At 41.4% G+C, this 16,029-nt stretch overlaps 1 protein-coding gene across 1 annotated transcript in view; it reads right to left on the bottom strand.

Moving 5' to 3' along the window:
• Positions 1-511: 511 nt before the first annotated feature.
• Positions 512-16,029, bottom strand: part of Antxr1 (ANTXR cell adhesion molecule 1) — a 201,495-nt gene continuing 185,977 nt past the window's right edge. The window contains exon 18 of the mRNA XM_003469037.5: positions 512-4,353. Coding sequence (XP_003469085.1) covers positions 4,093-4,353 — 261 coding nt within the window. The 3' untranslated portion in view covers positions 512-4,092. The remainder of the gene's footprint in view (positions 4,354-16,029) is intronic.

Raw genomic sequence — 16,029 nt, 5'->3', positions numbered from 1 at the left:
TGCTCTGCTTTTTGGGGACCTGCATACCTCTGGACTCTGCTTTGTAAGGAGAATCAAAGCCATCCTTTTATTTTGGAGGACAAACTTACACCTAAATAACAAAGTACAGTTTTTGCTGGTGTTTCTCTGTCTTTACGTTTTATTTTACCTAGCAAGGATCACTTTTTAAGCTTGAAAAGAATTACTGGCAATAAAGACTATTTTGAACTTTGATAGGAAATGCTTCCATCTGACACACAGAATACAAATACATGCAACAAAAATTTGGCTTTTTTATAAAAAAGACTTCATAAGGACAATAACACAAGGGTTAAAAAAATAATTTTGTGAAGTTTCCTTGATCACAAAGAAGTGACAATAATCAAGACAACAACGTGTTCAGGGAAGGGAATAAAACAATTAGAGAAATATAATTTCATGTACTGAAGGACAGCTATTTTATTATGACCTGGATTTAAGTGCCTGAATAATCTACACTTCATTTTTATAACAAACACACAACCAGTAAGAGTTGATTTTAGAAATTTATTATTATTTTTTTAAAAAGCAACTTCCAGGGTTTGTCATTGTACAGGTTCAGCCCAGTCTCCTATAGCACAGCACAGTGATAACTGAATTTTTTATAGCAATGACTCAGAGGTGCTGAAGATTCATAACTGAATTATAACAGAAAAAGAGTTAGAAGAAGAGTTTAATGTTAAGTGCATTTAAAAATCATATTCTAATTCTTTTAAATTGGTTATCCAAGTATGATAATATAGCTGAGCTCAGATAACTAGAAAAGGCAGAACACTTCATTCTCACCTGATGTGCACACCAGGTTTTTACTGCATATGTTTTTATATAGTTTGCAAACTAATTCAACCCATTTTACACAACATTACTTTTTAAAAAAAATTGAATTGGCTTTGGGCTGAAACTGTTGCTTATTTTCTCATAATGATGTGTTTTTTCTAGTTCCTTGATAGATTCCCCCATCTGATGTCATGTTTATAATTTAATTTATATATAATTCAAGATTATATCTGCTCATTCTAATGAAATTTATAGTGAGATTACCTATGACCAGATAGTCAAGACTATGAATTTATTTATCCACCAGCTCTGTTTACCTTGGTAAAAGAAGTGTGTACCAAGCTCCAGGCAAGAAATTGTGAGCTGGTTGTCAGGAGAGGGGACCACGTTCCTAGCAAGGTTCTTACTAATGCTGTGCAAACAAGGGTCTCGTCCTTCCAGTAACTATTTGTACAATTATAAAAGCAATACAGTTATGGGAAAACCAACAAGCACAGCTTGATAGAATAACTGCCATGAGATATCACTGGCTTTATAATAATTTACTACAACTGTTCTTTTTATTCACACTGAATAGGAAATGCTTCCATCTAACACACGGAATACGAATATATACAACAAAAATTTGGCTTTTATATAAAAAAGAGAGACTCCATAAGGACAATAACACAGGGGTTGAAAAAAATAATTTCGTGCAGTTTCCTGATCACAATCATGTCTTCTGTCTTTTACAGGGAATGACACAGAACTGATGGATTTTTGTAAACCAGTTAAAGAATTCTCTTGCCTGTAACAGCCCACTGTGAAAACACACTGTATTACTTTGTTCATACAGTAGATAGAGATTTCTCCTTCTTACCTATAATTCTGAATGAGTATAGATGATGTGATGGGTTGGTTTTAAGGACAAACCCTGCGGATCTTTTTCAGAATCATCATATACTTGCAGTTCTCTATTTTCTCAAAACATTCTGCCGCACAACCTCATGGAAACTGCACAGGGAATCTGAGCGATGTGCTGTTGAGACCCTGAATGTGCCTTCTCACCTGATGCTGCGGTCTTTTTGCACAGCAATATCAGCATCATGGCTTCAACTTCCTGGTAGCCACGCTAGTCACGTGGCAGTGGTGTGCGTGGACTGTTTCGTACTGCCAGCAGTCAAAACAGTCGCCGTGGGCTCAGTGTCTCCGTGATGTGAACCCGGGGAACCCATTCTCCTAAGGAATGGTTTTCTGGGGCCCAGCAATGTCACTGTAGGTGGCTGAGACATTCTGGCCCCTGCTTCAGGAGGGACTATTCTAAAGAAGTAGCCTAAGTGTTCTAAAAAGAGACAATGCAACAGAGTTGGGTGAGGGCGAGGGAGTCTGCTTTCGTAAGTCATGAAAATCATCTCTGATTTTAGCTCCATGAGAAGGCTGGGAGGTTTTTAGGCAGTGGCAGCTGTGTGAGAAGAGGAGGGCCTGAGGTGCACTTGGAGAAGTGTCAGTCTGGTGTTGGTCTTGCAGATTCTGTGCCTCTGGTCAACCAGTAGGGCACTTTCCTACATTTAGTCTCCCCTGATTGTACCTTTTATGCTGGTGGACTTCTCCATCCCCCCACACAATCCCTATTTATTTTAGCTTTCTAGGGTTCATCTCTCAGTTCTGACTGATGAGTGACTGGTTTTTAGATCTGTGATCTAAATATCTCATTGAGCAATTGAGATATTGTGCTAGAGTTGATTAGCAATGTCTGCATGGGCATAGGAATTTGTGTTATGGAATTCATGCCACATACCCTAACGTCTCTGTTCCAAGCCAGTTGAGAGAGTGAGCCTGGCTTGACGGATTCTTGAGGGACCTTTGGTGATCAGCGTTCAAAGCAGCAAACTTGTATCTATTTTATATTCCGCTTTGTTTCAGAGAAGATTTAAGAATTTGAAGGATTTATGATAGGCAGTTTTGGGCCTGTGAAAAACTGAAGGAGGAGATCATTTTGAATAGGCTGGTATAGGAAGCCTTTGACAGTGATCTCTGTTTATATCCTTGAGTGATAAAACCCAATGGCTTGATGAGTTATTCCTGGGATTTCCAGTTAAATAGATGCAGAATGACTTGGAAGAATGGGATGGGTCCTAGGCATGGTTGGGATTTCAGGCAGAGCATTTTTATGTCACACATTTTGTGTATTTCCCCATGTTTACCAGCCAGTATTATTTGTAAGTATGTTGAAAAACCTGAATATAGTTTTCTCTTTATGTCAGGACCACTGTCTCTCAGTTCTACCTGGATGTCTCTGGTATACACCTTTACCAAGAAAGGCAGAAAAAAATCAGTGATATCATGTGATAGGTGTTACTAACACTGTTTGGGGAAGGACAATTCATATTTGTCTCTAGAAAACAGGACCAATCACTTTTTCGTTTCAAGTGACTTAAATCGAAGCCAAATCTTGATTTTTAGCATGAATCATTAACAGCATTGCTCTTGGATAGTGCCACTTTCTGTGGACTTAGGGAACTGTGTCTGGCCAAAGCCACCTCCTCTAGCTGCTGATGGCCGGTGGGTTTGAGAAACTGTCTGATGCTCCCCTAAACACTTCCCTGTCAAAGCACACGACTGATTTCACTTACACATCAACTTGGCAACGTACCTTACCCATCAGTAAACACCCGCTCCCTTCCTCACTTGGAAACTGGAAGGATTTGAGAGGAAAAAGAGGCATATACTTATATACACCTGCAAATCCTGGAGGAACGTCCTTTGGATACCTGTCTGAGTTGAGTTTCTTGACACCCTGGGGTTTCCAAGCTTTTCCCAAGTTGTAGGCAAAGGTTTCTCCCTTCCTGAGGGGAACACAGTGGGGAGGAATCCTTGGTTTCGGGGTCAAGGGTCCAGGGTCAGTTCATGAGGTGAGGTGGAGGGAAGGCAGCATTTAGAAACCGAGCAGTGTCACTTCTCACCCGACTGCATTTCACTCTCAGAGAAAAGGTTTTCCTACTTGTCTCCGTGAGACAGAATCCTGTCGAGAGTATTTTGGCAATTTCATCATCTCTGGAACCATCTAGAGGCGATGGCCGGCTGGCTATAAACGTGACTGTAGTTGTTTCATCATTTGTTTTCAGGCAATTAAAGAATTTCTGTTTCTTTCTGCTGATCACAGTGTCAGTATACTGGTGTTGCCAACCAATTTTTAAAGTATGTGAATGTCAGTGGGCTTAATCATCACTCATCCCCTCTAGCTGGACAGACTTGTTCTTACAGCACAAGGAGTGTCCTCCGCAGTTTCTGAGATGGCCCAGAGCACAACTTTGGGCTCTAGACAGAAGGCCTGGGAGGAGGCCGGGACGGGGGAGGTGCCCTGTTGGGGGGTGGAGCCTGAGGAGGAGGGGGAAGGTTGGAAGGGGGGCATGGGAAAGGCGGGGTGGGGGCGCTGGGGGGTGGGGGAGGACAGTGGGGGGCAGGGGGTGGGGGCGTGTAGATAGGGGCAGGGGGTGGCGAGGTGGTGTGGTAGGCGTTGTTGAGCGGATACTTGGCCGGCTGGGTGTTCTTGACTCTGGTGAAGTTGATACAGCGCCCCTAGAAAAAAACAAGAACATGTTGAGTTGATGGCCTTATGACAGGGTGGGTGGGGAGTGTGGCGCCTGGGTTGAAGGAACAGTAGAAGACAGACGTTCCACTGATGATACGTAGCAGAACGTGGCACCAGACTGGCTTTGTTTCCTTTGCCAGGGCTGTGTTGCAAAATTACTTAGTAATGTTCATTTTTTCCTAGAGTCTTTAATTCCTTTAGGGTGGAGAAGACCTTAATTGGACATGCAGGGTCAAGCTGTGTCCAGAGGTAATCACATTTAGTCCTAACAGCCATGCCATGTAGGTTTGGTGACCAAGCGTCCCCATTTCATAGATGAGGAAGTTGAGGCTGAGCAAAGTCCATTCTGCAAGGCCACACAACCCCCCTCCCCCAGAACACCTATCTGTCCTGCTATAGTACATTGGTTTCTGAGGTGGGGTTCTCAATGCTTAGAAATAAAAGTGACTTGTTTTAACCACACTCCTGGCAGCAGGAGAAGGTTGGTGCTGTGAACTGCTATCTTATACAGCCAGGATGATGAAGCAGTTTGCAACCTGAATTTTCACAGAAAGTATGCTCTTCAGGGGCTTTCGTGCATCTGTCTCCAACATGCTCCTCTGATGTCCTTACCCCCAGGTGCCAGCAGGGAATCAGGGAGGCAGCTCTCCCCGCCGAGGTGAGAAGACACGAGTCTATCAGTCTATCTAACTTTCTCCTTGGGGTGCAGGTTCTGTATCAGTTTATCCTGCCCTTGGTCTGGGCTCGGGAGTCACAGATGCTCTGCACCTGTCCAGGTCCTTTTATGTTCTTAAGAAACCCAGTTTGAGGGCATTTTGTTGCCCTCAAGTATGTATCCTGAGTTCAGCTTTTCTCCCTCTCCATGTAGCCTGAACTGGACAGTGTGGAGAGACCCTGGAACCCGGGCGGCAGATTCCTGAAAGTCCGGGTTTGAAGCCGCTCTGCAGTCCTGTCTTTCCGCCTCCTCCCTCCCTCCTCCCCCAGCCACTCAAAGTCTTCTACCCAACACTCCTTCTGTGAGGGACGGGCCGTCTCCATACTCTTCTTCTAGCCTTCCCAGGAGACCTTCTCTCCAAAGCAGGGTAGGGTGTGGCCACCCTGTGGACTTCTGGTCTCCCTCAGTTTCCCAGGCCTCTGGGGCATCTTACTGCTGTCTCTTGTGTGTCTTGGTTGTCTGCAGATTCCCCAGCCAGGGGCCTGGGACTGGGGTGTGAGGCTGCTCCTGGCGGTGACCTGAGGCTGGGTGTCCATCCCCGCGGGGTCTAACCTGAGTGGGAACTGTCCAGAGAGGCTGGTTTTCCTTTTTCAGTCTTTTGGGAACGGCTTGTAGGGGAAACCTGTGGAATCTAAGAAATAACTGTCTCTAGGACAAAAGGGAAATGTGGCTGTGTGATTTGAGACTTGGCTCAGTGGTGGGGGATGATGGAGCCATCACACCTCCCCACTGATCCCTCAAGACATGTGCCAAGTTCCGTGTCCTACACTGATCTTCTCTTGATCACTCTGGCCTCGACTTACCCTTAGATCCCTGAGTTCTCCAGGGACCACCTGCACTTCCGTGCACTGTAGTTTGTGCACTCAGTTGTTTTATCTGTAAATGCCTTGCCTCCCTGGCCAGCTGAGAAATTTCTGGAAGGCAGTGGTCTTGTCTTGTATTATGCTGTCCCACAACCCAAAGCCTCCTAGGCTGCTTCCATTGGTCAGGACACTCTGGGTTAAAATGGAGTTGTTTGAAGCTGCTTGGGAAAAAGTAGGGACTTAGGCAGCCAGAACAATGACCTAAAAATCCTTTTACAAGACTGCATTGCTCAGGGAGCATGTTTGTGACTGGACTGCACAAACCTTAGTTTAGGAAAGATGGGGCCTGGTATCGAACTCAGCACCCCAGCATCCGAGTCTGCATTTCAACCTGGACCTAACCTTGTCATGTTCCGATGGGGAGTTCTCTAGCAACAGAAATAAGTTATCATGATCTCTCTGTCTCTCAAAATTTCTAGCACAGGGGCCAGCTTTCAGAGTTTATGTAGATTTTGTAACCCACTACTTGAAAATGCCCATTCATCCAAGCAGCTTTCTTTTATGGCTTTGTAAATCTAAGCCTTGGTCCCAGTTTACTTATGATGCTGAAGAAACCTTTTTCCTTCAAGATGTTCTAGCCTGCTGGTTGCCATCTGTGATAAATTCCTGTAATGACAGCTTAGAGTTGGGATCTACTGTACAGCCTATTTTGCCCTTCATTTTTAGACATCTGACTCGAACCAGGAGGCTCAAGAGATTTGTTGTCTTTAAAGAAGAAGGGGAATTCTGAACTTGGGCAGAGACCTGCCGGTGCAGGGGCGAAGGACCCTATTTGACTTCAGATTTCCTTTACAGCTGGGCACTCGGCTGACTAAGACAGGAGGCTAATTAGTCCAGAAACCCATAAACTCGTTCCATGCAGCTGAGATTCTGCTGTCTGTGCCACAGGGTGTTGTGGCCACAGTCAGGACCAGGAGCTCCAGCCTTCTTCTGACAATATTTCTATTCATAACCCACAGTAGAATTCCCCCAAAGGTCTGAAAGGACCCGCAGAATGGACGATGACGTCATATCTATCAGTTGAAGATCAGATGACAAGGCAGTGGGGGACTGGGGAGTAGGGGAACGGCTAGGAAACACTTTCCTGCAGAAACACCCCAGGTCTGTACCCTCAGATCTGTGGTCTATCACAGACCGCCACCCAGGTCCACCCAGTGGAGGGCAGCAGCCTAGAGCTCCCATGAACAGCTAGAGGGGCAGAAAGGGGCATGTTCAGAGCGTCTGTCTCTCTTCCTCGGAGGGAAGCCTACAGTGTGACAGTGGGGTCATCATGCCACCTTCCACTTACAGGCACTATGAAAATTCCCTTAATCATGTTGGTGATGGGTCTGGACCAGTGTCTGGCTCATGATGTTTGGTAAACATGTCTGAGTCTAATGTTGTCTCTCTAGACAGGGAAACAGGTGCTCAGACACACTAATGATCTTTTCTACAGTAGACTGCCAGCTAGAGGTAGTGTCAGGTGCTCTGACCTCTGGTTTATTGCTGTCTGAGTGGAATGCAGACTACACTCCATATCTGGCCTCTGTAATGAAATCTGTAATTAAGATTACAAAAAAAGGTAGCGTGGCATGTGACTGACGTATCACCTTAGAGCCCGCTTTCCTGTGCCTCGCTTTCTTTCCTCCTGTTGCTACAGAACTCCTGCAATTTATTTCTTACAGGACCTCCCATAGTGCTTTGCACATGCAATTAATCAGTGATACATTCACAAGTACTTATCGTCCTGAAAAAAATGGTGCAGACTCAGCAAAAATGCAACCCTGGGGCAGTTTACAGTAAGACACAGTCTTCATAGGAGGGGTGTGGCTAAAATTAAGTTCTTAAAACCTGGAGCCAGCCGCGCCAACACAAACACTATAACACTTAGACCATATAATTGGCCTGAAGATCAGTTTACACGACATCATTTTTTGCTTGCAGAGGATAATAGAAAGCCCAGATGTGCTCTCTGTCAAATATGCCAGTAAATCTACACCAGTGTTTGGTTAAAAGGTTGCTAGGACAATGGGAGCTCTCACTCCATAACATTGGTCTTTGTAATCAAGTTTAATTGTCCACACTATTGTTTTTGGGTAGTTTGATTCAGATCCCAGATTTAGCTTTGACCTCAGTTTACCTTGCCTTCCGTATTAACAAACTACAAATGCCAATTATGGTCAAATTGTTGTCACAAAATACCCTAGTAAAATTCAAAGATAAAGAGGCAACAATATCTAATAGAAAAATTATCTGAAATATCCAGGCACATCATTTTCCTTATTATCACAGTGTATGGGCTAAGTATCATTACCTTCATTGTGCAGAAAGGAAACAAAGACTTCAGACTTATTTAAATAACTTGCCAGAGAGACTTAACCATCATTGAGAAATGAGATTAAATGAGAATGGGATTGAAACCTAACTCTGCTTGACTAAAAAACTCATCTTCTTTTTACTGTATTATCCTGAGTATCAACAAGCAATGTAAATAATTTCTTGAAGGATTGTAGGTAGTGCCATCCAGTGTAGCACTTGGTCCCAATCTAGCAGCTGTTGACACAGCTGTTCAGGAGTTTTTCCAGAATGTAAATCTACCCAATTCACTCTCCGGCTCAAAGCTCTTCATGGGCTCCCTCCTACCTTTAACATAAAGTGCAAATATTGTACCTCCCATGCCACAGGCAGCCCTTGTGATGTGGTCCTTGCTTATACTTTTCACTTAATTTCTTACTCTTTTATTGCAGGACTTGCAGCCTGGCTCGTGCTAAGCCCTCCACAAACACTTGCTAAGTGGAGAATAGAATGTAGCACTTGGTACTCTTCTTCTGATGTTTCTCAGCATCAGAGCTGCTCTGCAGCTGGTTGGGGAGCCCCTTGGAGGAGGATTCGGGTCCTTCCTCCTGAACCTAGAGCTGCTGCAAAGATCTCAAGGTGCAGGTTTGAATCAGCCCTTGACAGATGATGCTCATATACTTGCAAGTCTCTGAGGAGCAGCAAGAATTTTTCCTGTAAATTTAGGCTCTCATAAGTTCAAGGGTCTATACATATGGCTATGAGCTTTATGTATTCTTATGTTACTTTCTCCTGGCCTCTTTGGACATTTCTAGGATCTTGGAGGAGGGATGGCAAGCATCCTAAGTGCTCTCTTTGGTTGCTGTATTTTAAATGTTAACATGTTTTCCTTGAACATATATCTTTGATTACTTTTTGACTGATTTATCAAAGGAAACTGTCCCTCTACAAAATCTTTTGCCTAAATTGGAGATAACACTGTCTGAAACTATCATGACATAGTTGGGGTGGAAGATCTAGTTGAGCTGACTTTGACTGCAGACACTGATTGTCCAGTGAGGACAGAGGTGTGTAACTGGCAGTACGGGGTCACTGGGCTGCCTTTGGTCTGGGCCAGTGGGTGGAGTTCTCTCTGTCCTGGGCTCACTGTGAAGCCTGGGGCAAGTTACTTTCACTGTGGGCCTCACCTTTCCCCTGTAAAATCAAGTTGTTACATTAGATGGTGTCGAGGGGTGTTTTACTTTACGATTCCTTGGTAGCTTGGGAACCCTTTATATGAACACTTCAATCTGAATTCTTTTGGGGCAGCAGCCGGTTTGTATATCTTTTTATATTACTTAGTTTGGCTAAATCTTCATACTGCTTTTGTATTTTCCAGTTCTTCATTAGATTTCTGAGATATTAATAAATTCACCTTTTGCTTTTATATTACCATTGTGAGGGCTTAAGCTGGCCTAAGAGTTCTGAATTTGGGTTTGTGGGCTGACAGGGGAGCTGTGTGCAGAAGATGTGGGCTGATTGTGTGCAAAGGACTTGCCAATGGTGAGCTAATGTGTGCTGAGTGTTAGGAAACATCTGTTGGAGTATCATGCACGCTCAGTGGAGAGGGAGCTGGCCTTCAGAGATGGTTACAAATATGCCATAGATCCCACAGATTAAACCAAATAGTTTCCTATAAACAGAAGTCACTTAAGGAAATTGGATTTCACAGGAAGAATACTAAAATAATCAGATGGAAAAAAGTATAATATACATGCCAGGTTTTCTCTGACAAATAACTTCATTCTCTGGCCCAGTTCTTCCATTGATTTTCTTTTGGAAGGTGGTAGGTATTTCTCAAATTACAAACGGGTGAGGTTTCTAAAGTTTGTTCAGAATGAGGAGCGTGTTCCTAATTTAAATCACTCTTGAAAAGGAGAGATGGTTTCTGGGCAAGACCACAAAAACCTCATTTGAATATTGAAGGCAACTGATGTAATCTACTGCAATGGGTGCTCTAATGAAGCAAATAGCCATATGACCAATGGAGCGGTGCAGGGCTGGCCTGGATGACTGTAAGTCCTTCTCTCCCATGTGTGACTTAACTCACTGTGCTTGAGTTGTCCTTTTGACAAACAATGTTTGAGGGCCAGCTGTGTCCTGCACACTTCAGAAGGAGCTGCGGACAGCGATGAGCAAGGCTCCAGGTCAATGCCCTTATGAAGAGCATGGTCTAGGGGTGGAGACAGACAGTGGTCAAATGATCTCATGGACACCAGCAACCACATCTGTCATCTGTGACGCTGACCTTGGCCACAGTTGAGGAACAGATACCTGATCTGATGGAGGCCAGTGAGATTCTCCATCCTGGGGATTTAGAACAGCCACCGAGTGATAAGCAGTCAGTCAGTTAGACATGCCTCTTGGAATAGAGGGAGCAGGTGGAAACTGAGAAAAGCCGTGTCTGCCGCAGCCAGGGAGAAGCAGAGACAGTTCTGATTCTGCTTCTGAAAGAGATTCTACTTCTTAAAGATCTTTAATTTGCATTCACTCTTATTGTCACTCATCTTCCTGTCCCCAGCCTTGGCCTTTACATTAATATTTTGGTTTCCATATAAAATACATATTACATACATAAATTAAAATGTATATTGTTGGGAGCCGCGGCCGAGCCCGGTCGCCTTACTTGGCGGACGTGAGGCCTGTAAGAAAGAGCAAAGCCTGAGCTAGATTACCCCTCCCATCGAGTGTGCTAAGATGGCGCTTATCTCCTGCTTCCTGCTTGGTAAACAACCTGCTCTGTAAGATAGTCTGCCTAGCAACAACTGATGTTAGCCAATCAGCCCGCATCGCGCGCTTTGAACTGATTGGCCACTGTAACCCTATAAAAGTGAGTGCCTCTCCCGCCACGAGAGAAGAAGCACGGAAGGAGCCGCGGAGAGCGGACCGGTAGAGGCTTCGGGACAGACTGTAGAGAAGAAGCACGGAAGGAGCCGCGGAGAGCAGACCGGTAGAGGCTTCGGGACAGACTGTAGAGAAAGAAGCACGGAAGGAGCCGCGGAGAGCGGACCGGTAGAGGCTTCGGGGCAGACTGTATAAGGAGAGAATAAAGAAAAGCCTGACCACCGCCAGATATTGTTGCGTGTTCTTCCTGCCGGCCGGGAGCGACACCGACAGTATATACACATGCACATACATATATATGTATATGTAAGTAGAAAAGTATACATAAATATATATGTGAAATGTACACACACAAAGTTATCTTATGTTTAAACACTTAATGCCTCCTGACTTCCACAAGATAATGTCCAACATCCTCGCACAAACTGCTGCCTCTTTCTCCTCTCACATTTCTCTCCCATGCCCGTTTCCTTTTTTTTTCTTTGAATTCTACATTTCCACACAGGTCCATCATTTGAAACGAAGCCAATGTACTCTGAAATTTCCCAAGACAGCCTTCATGTCATAGGCGCAGGTCTATGACAGAGACAAACAAAACAAAACAAAACAAAACACCCCAAACCACCTCCACCTGCCTGGCTCGCTTCCCCGCCTGCCCCAAAGCTGGAGCCCAGGGCCAGGAGAAGGTGAGCTGGGGGTGGCGAGGCTGGATCCTCCCCAGCCCTTTGCTCCTCTCCAACTTGGCCCATCTCTAACTCTCATACTATAGCCTGCCTTTTACGTGCTGTTTCTGGAAAAGGATCCAAGGTCAATTCTCTCGGTTACTAGATTCATTCTGCTGACACACACGCTGGCACACCCTCCGTAATCATGTCGCTGATGCCAAGACAAAGGAGGAAATAGTCGGTAACACGAGGAAACCAGAAAAACAAAGAAACGGGCAGGAATAAAAGTGGTATATCTTTAGTGGGGCACATGCAAACATAAGATTTGTCAAGAATGATTGCTGAGGTAGGGCTTATTTAACAATAAATCCTATTTACCTGATTACAAAAATCTGTATTTGATCAAAATTTGTAATACACACAAAAGAAGGAGGAAGAAAAGGGAGAAGAATTTTAAGCAACAGCATTGAGAATTCACACTTTTGTGGGTGTGGCACAGTGGCACAGACTGGGGACAACACCTTAGTTAACTCTATAATCCACAGTTAGGACACAGAGGCACCAATGCACTCAGTAAACTGCGTTACGGGGCTGAAGGCGTTGGTCTCTATTATAAACAATGCTATGACGAAACCACTCACATAAGTATTCCTTATACTCACCAGTGATTTTAAGACAAATTAGTTAACGCAGAATTGGGTCAAAGTTTACACACATTTTAAACTTTCGACAATACACTGTCAAAATTTCTTCTGGACAAAGTGATATTTTATAAAATATCTTTTACTTTCTATAAAAAGCGATCTTATTTGTAGTCTCAGTACTATTTTATGACAATTTTTATTTCCCTACAGTTTCAATTATAGTTTGTAATGAACGTTCTGCCAATTTACGTGTCAGAAGGAGCCAGAGCATCATCTCCGTGTTGGTTGTTTTAGTACCTGAGGCAAACTAGTATTTACTCACATGCACGTTAACCCTCTGAGCGTCCCCATTCCTGATTTCCCTAATCACACACTTTGTCCACCTGTCTACTGAGTGTTTGATCTTTTCTAACTGATTTTAAGAAAGAGCTCTTTATACAGTCATGATGAAATCTTGCTTATGTAAGCTATTTTTTCTTTTAGTGTAGTCTTTTAACTTGGTTTGTGGTATTTTTGAAAAAAGGCGAAAGATTTATACGATCTGAAGAGAAACCAGAGTATTGTTTTGTGGTATTTTTGGATGTGCAGGAGAGCTAAACATTTTTGTGGGGGTGGCCATCTCTATCAATTTATAGTCTATTTTTAAATGCTTTTGAAAGGCCTTCATTTTTCTGTTTTTTTATCATTATTTTACAATTTCACTTTTTTATGTTTATATGTTTATACTTTTTTATGTTCATGAACTCTAAGAGCCAAACTACCAGGATCCACAACTTGTGTTACTTGCACTAATTAACCTCTCTAATTCCTTGTTGTAAATTTCTTCTAAAATAAGGTTTAATAACTAATTCTATCTCAGGAGATTGTTATTAAGATTAATTGAGATTATCAATAACTTTGAACACTGACATGTAAAAGCACTTGCTAAATGTTAAACATTAACATCTGAAAAAATTTGGTATAAGGTAAGAGATGTAAATTCAAATTTATTTCACCTTTTTCTAAGGGTTAGCCAATACCAACTACCATCTTCCAACGATTTAATACAACTTTGTTGTACAGTAAATTCTCATTAGTGATCGCATTTATTTTTGGAATCTTGGTTCTAGTTCTCTGAAATATCTATGTATATACATAGCAGTAGAGTTTCAATTAATACATTCTGACCATATGTTTTAATATTGGTATTATAAGAATATCTTTATTCTTTTTCATTTTCATTCTTATCTATATTACTCATCTGATCATTCTTCTACCTAATAATTCAGAATAGAGTATCATGGATTAAGTTGACACAAGTGGACTTTTTATATTGTTATTTTCTCACTCATAAATAGGACATTAAAGGAAAAAACTGGATTTTTCATTATTAGATCTAGTTTGCTTTAAAAAAATTTATTCCTAGACTTCTATTGTTGCTATTGTGAAGTTAAACTTTTAAAAAATTTTTTCTAGTGTCCTAGTCTTAACATATTTATTTTGTATCTGAATTTTACTGTTTTTTGTTGGTATAGTTTAAAGATTTCTAATATTTATCTCATTACTATTTTATACTGCATAGATTAAGATGGACAAATTTTTGTTAGTAATGAAAGCAAGGTCAGATGTTTTTACCTTATTCTAGTCTTTAATAAGAATGTCATTAGTATTTAAAAAGTAAAATAGTTTAGATACTCTTATATTAAAAATATCTTTTAATTTCTAATTTGTGAAGTTTTTAAAAATTTAAAAAGTCATATATTTTTGACAGAAAACAATATAATCATATTGATACTTTTATTTTAAGGTCATAATTTTCCATTTGTGCTCAGTTTATAGTTTTAAAAAATAATGTATTAAAATTTGTCAGACATCCTTTGGGTATCAGTCAGGGTAACTACATTTTTCTTTATCTTGATCTATTAATGCAATAAATGTTAAAGTTAAAAACTATCTATTCATTATTAAGGTAAACTAAAAAGTTCTAGAATTCATTCTTTTGATTTAGGATTTTTGCACACACCTTTAGGTGGGGTCAGTCATTTTATTTTGGTGGTGTACTATTTTTCCCTCAAAATTATATTAATATCACAAAACAAAGTGGAAAGATTTTTATCTTTTAATTGCTCTAGATAGCTGGGTGCGGTGGTGCATGTCTGTAATCCCAGCACTCAAGAGGCTGAAGTAGGAGGATCATAGCGAGTTTGAGGCCAACCTGAGTTTAAGGGCAGCTGTAACTACATAGTGGGACCCTGCCTCAAAAACAAACAAACAAGTAGCTCCCTCAAAACCCCTAAATAATATGCTCTATATTTCTGAAACAGCATAGGAATTACTTTTTCCTAAAAAAAGAGAATTTTGTCAAGAAAATTTTAGGTGTGTTTTTCTAGAGTACAGCTTTTTGATGCCTTTAAAAATTGTTATGAAAGGTATCAACTTACTCAGGTTTTATACCTTTTCTTGAGTCTCTTATAATTTATGACACAAGAAATTGTTATACAGGAATCTCCTTATTTTTGGTAATATTTCATCATTCTTAATGTTACATGCACGTGTATGTGTTCTGAATTTTTTGTTTTGTTTTTTAAAGATTCATCAATAAAACTGAGATTTCCAAAGGGTTTTAAGGATTTATTTGTGTTTTATTGACAAATATTTGCTTTATTTTCATTAATTTGTTCTTATAGTCACAGATTCTTCATTTCTGCTTTCTATATAATTTGTCTCATTTTTTTCTAAGCTTTACCTGATGCTTACCTCACTTGTTTTCATTTTTTTTGTTTGATAGTGAAAGATTTTAAGAGATTTTTCCAAATCCTACAAGCTTTTATTGTGATGTTCCAGGTTTCATTATTTTTTAAGAATTCCAACCACTTGAAATATTACGTAGAAACTGATTTTTCTCAGACCCAACAGTCATTTATGGGTGTCTTTTAAACCTCTTAAATGTTTTTTAGAAAGAAGAGATTCACTCCTCATTGTTGTTGGCTTCTTTGTGTGTGTGTGATGATGGGAAAACATGACTTTTAAAAATCATTTGGTTTTTTCTCAGAGTTTCTATGTGGCTTAAATTATAGTCAATTTTTACAAATTAAAAAAAATGCCACTACTTTATTTGAAAGGGTCTGTTAGTAGATTCTTTGTTAAATATTTTTTGAGTTGATTAAACCCTCTGTATCTTTATTTTTTTATCTTCTTGCTCGAATGGAGTCCCAGGGCAGTGTGGGTTTATCTTTCAATATTTTACATAACTATATTAGCTTAAATTTTACTTTGCTATTTTAATCATTGAGCCACCCATGAGCAGCAGGGTGGGGCCTTTGTCAGAGCCAACTGGGCAGAAGAAATTCCTTCTGGTCCAAAGAGTTCTTGCTCACTTCCTGTTTGGGATGGTAACCAGTTTGCAAAGATGGCAGCCCTCAATTCCTTCTCTCCTGTATGCTGTGCTGCTCTCTCCATGGTGAGAAAGAGTCTATCTTTCCGCTCCCTTAAATCTATGTTGACCTGTGATAGTTTGGAATAATGGAAGATGACAGGCAAACGTCACCAACACTAAGAGCTTTGAGCTTTGAGCACCAACACTAAGAGCCCGGGGAGTTTCTGCTTCCCAGTTTTGGTGCCCTAAGCCTCCAGGGAAGGA

This window comes from Cavia porcellus, unplaced genomic scaffold, assembly GCF_034190915.1.
Source record: "Cavia porcellus strain 051 isolate PalLab524CR breed Dunkin Hartley unplaced genomic scaffold, mCavPor4.1 scaffold_18, whole genome shotgun sequence".
NCBI lineage: Eukaryota > Metazoa > Chordata > Mammalia > Rodentia > Caviidae > Cavia > Cavia porcellus.
The sequence above is the reverse complement of the archived record's forward strand: the minus strand, read 5'-3'. Positions and strand labels throughout refer to the sequence as shown.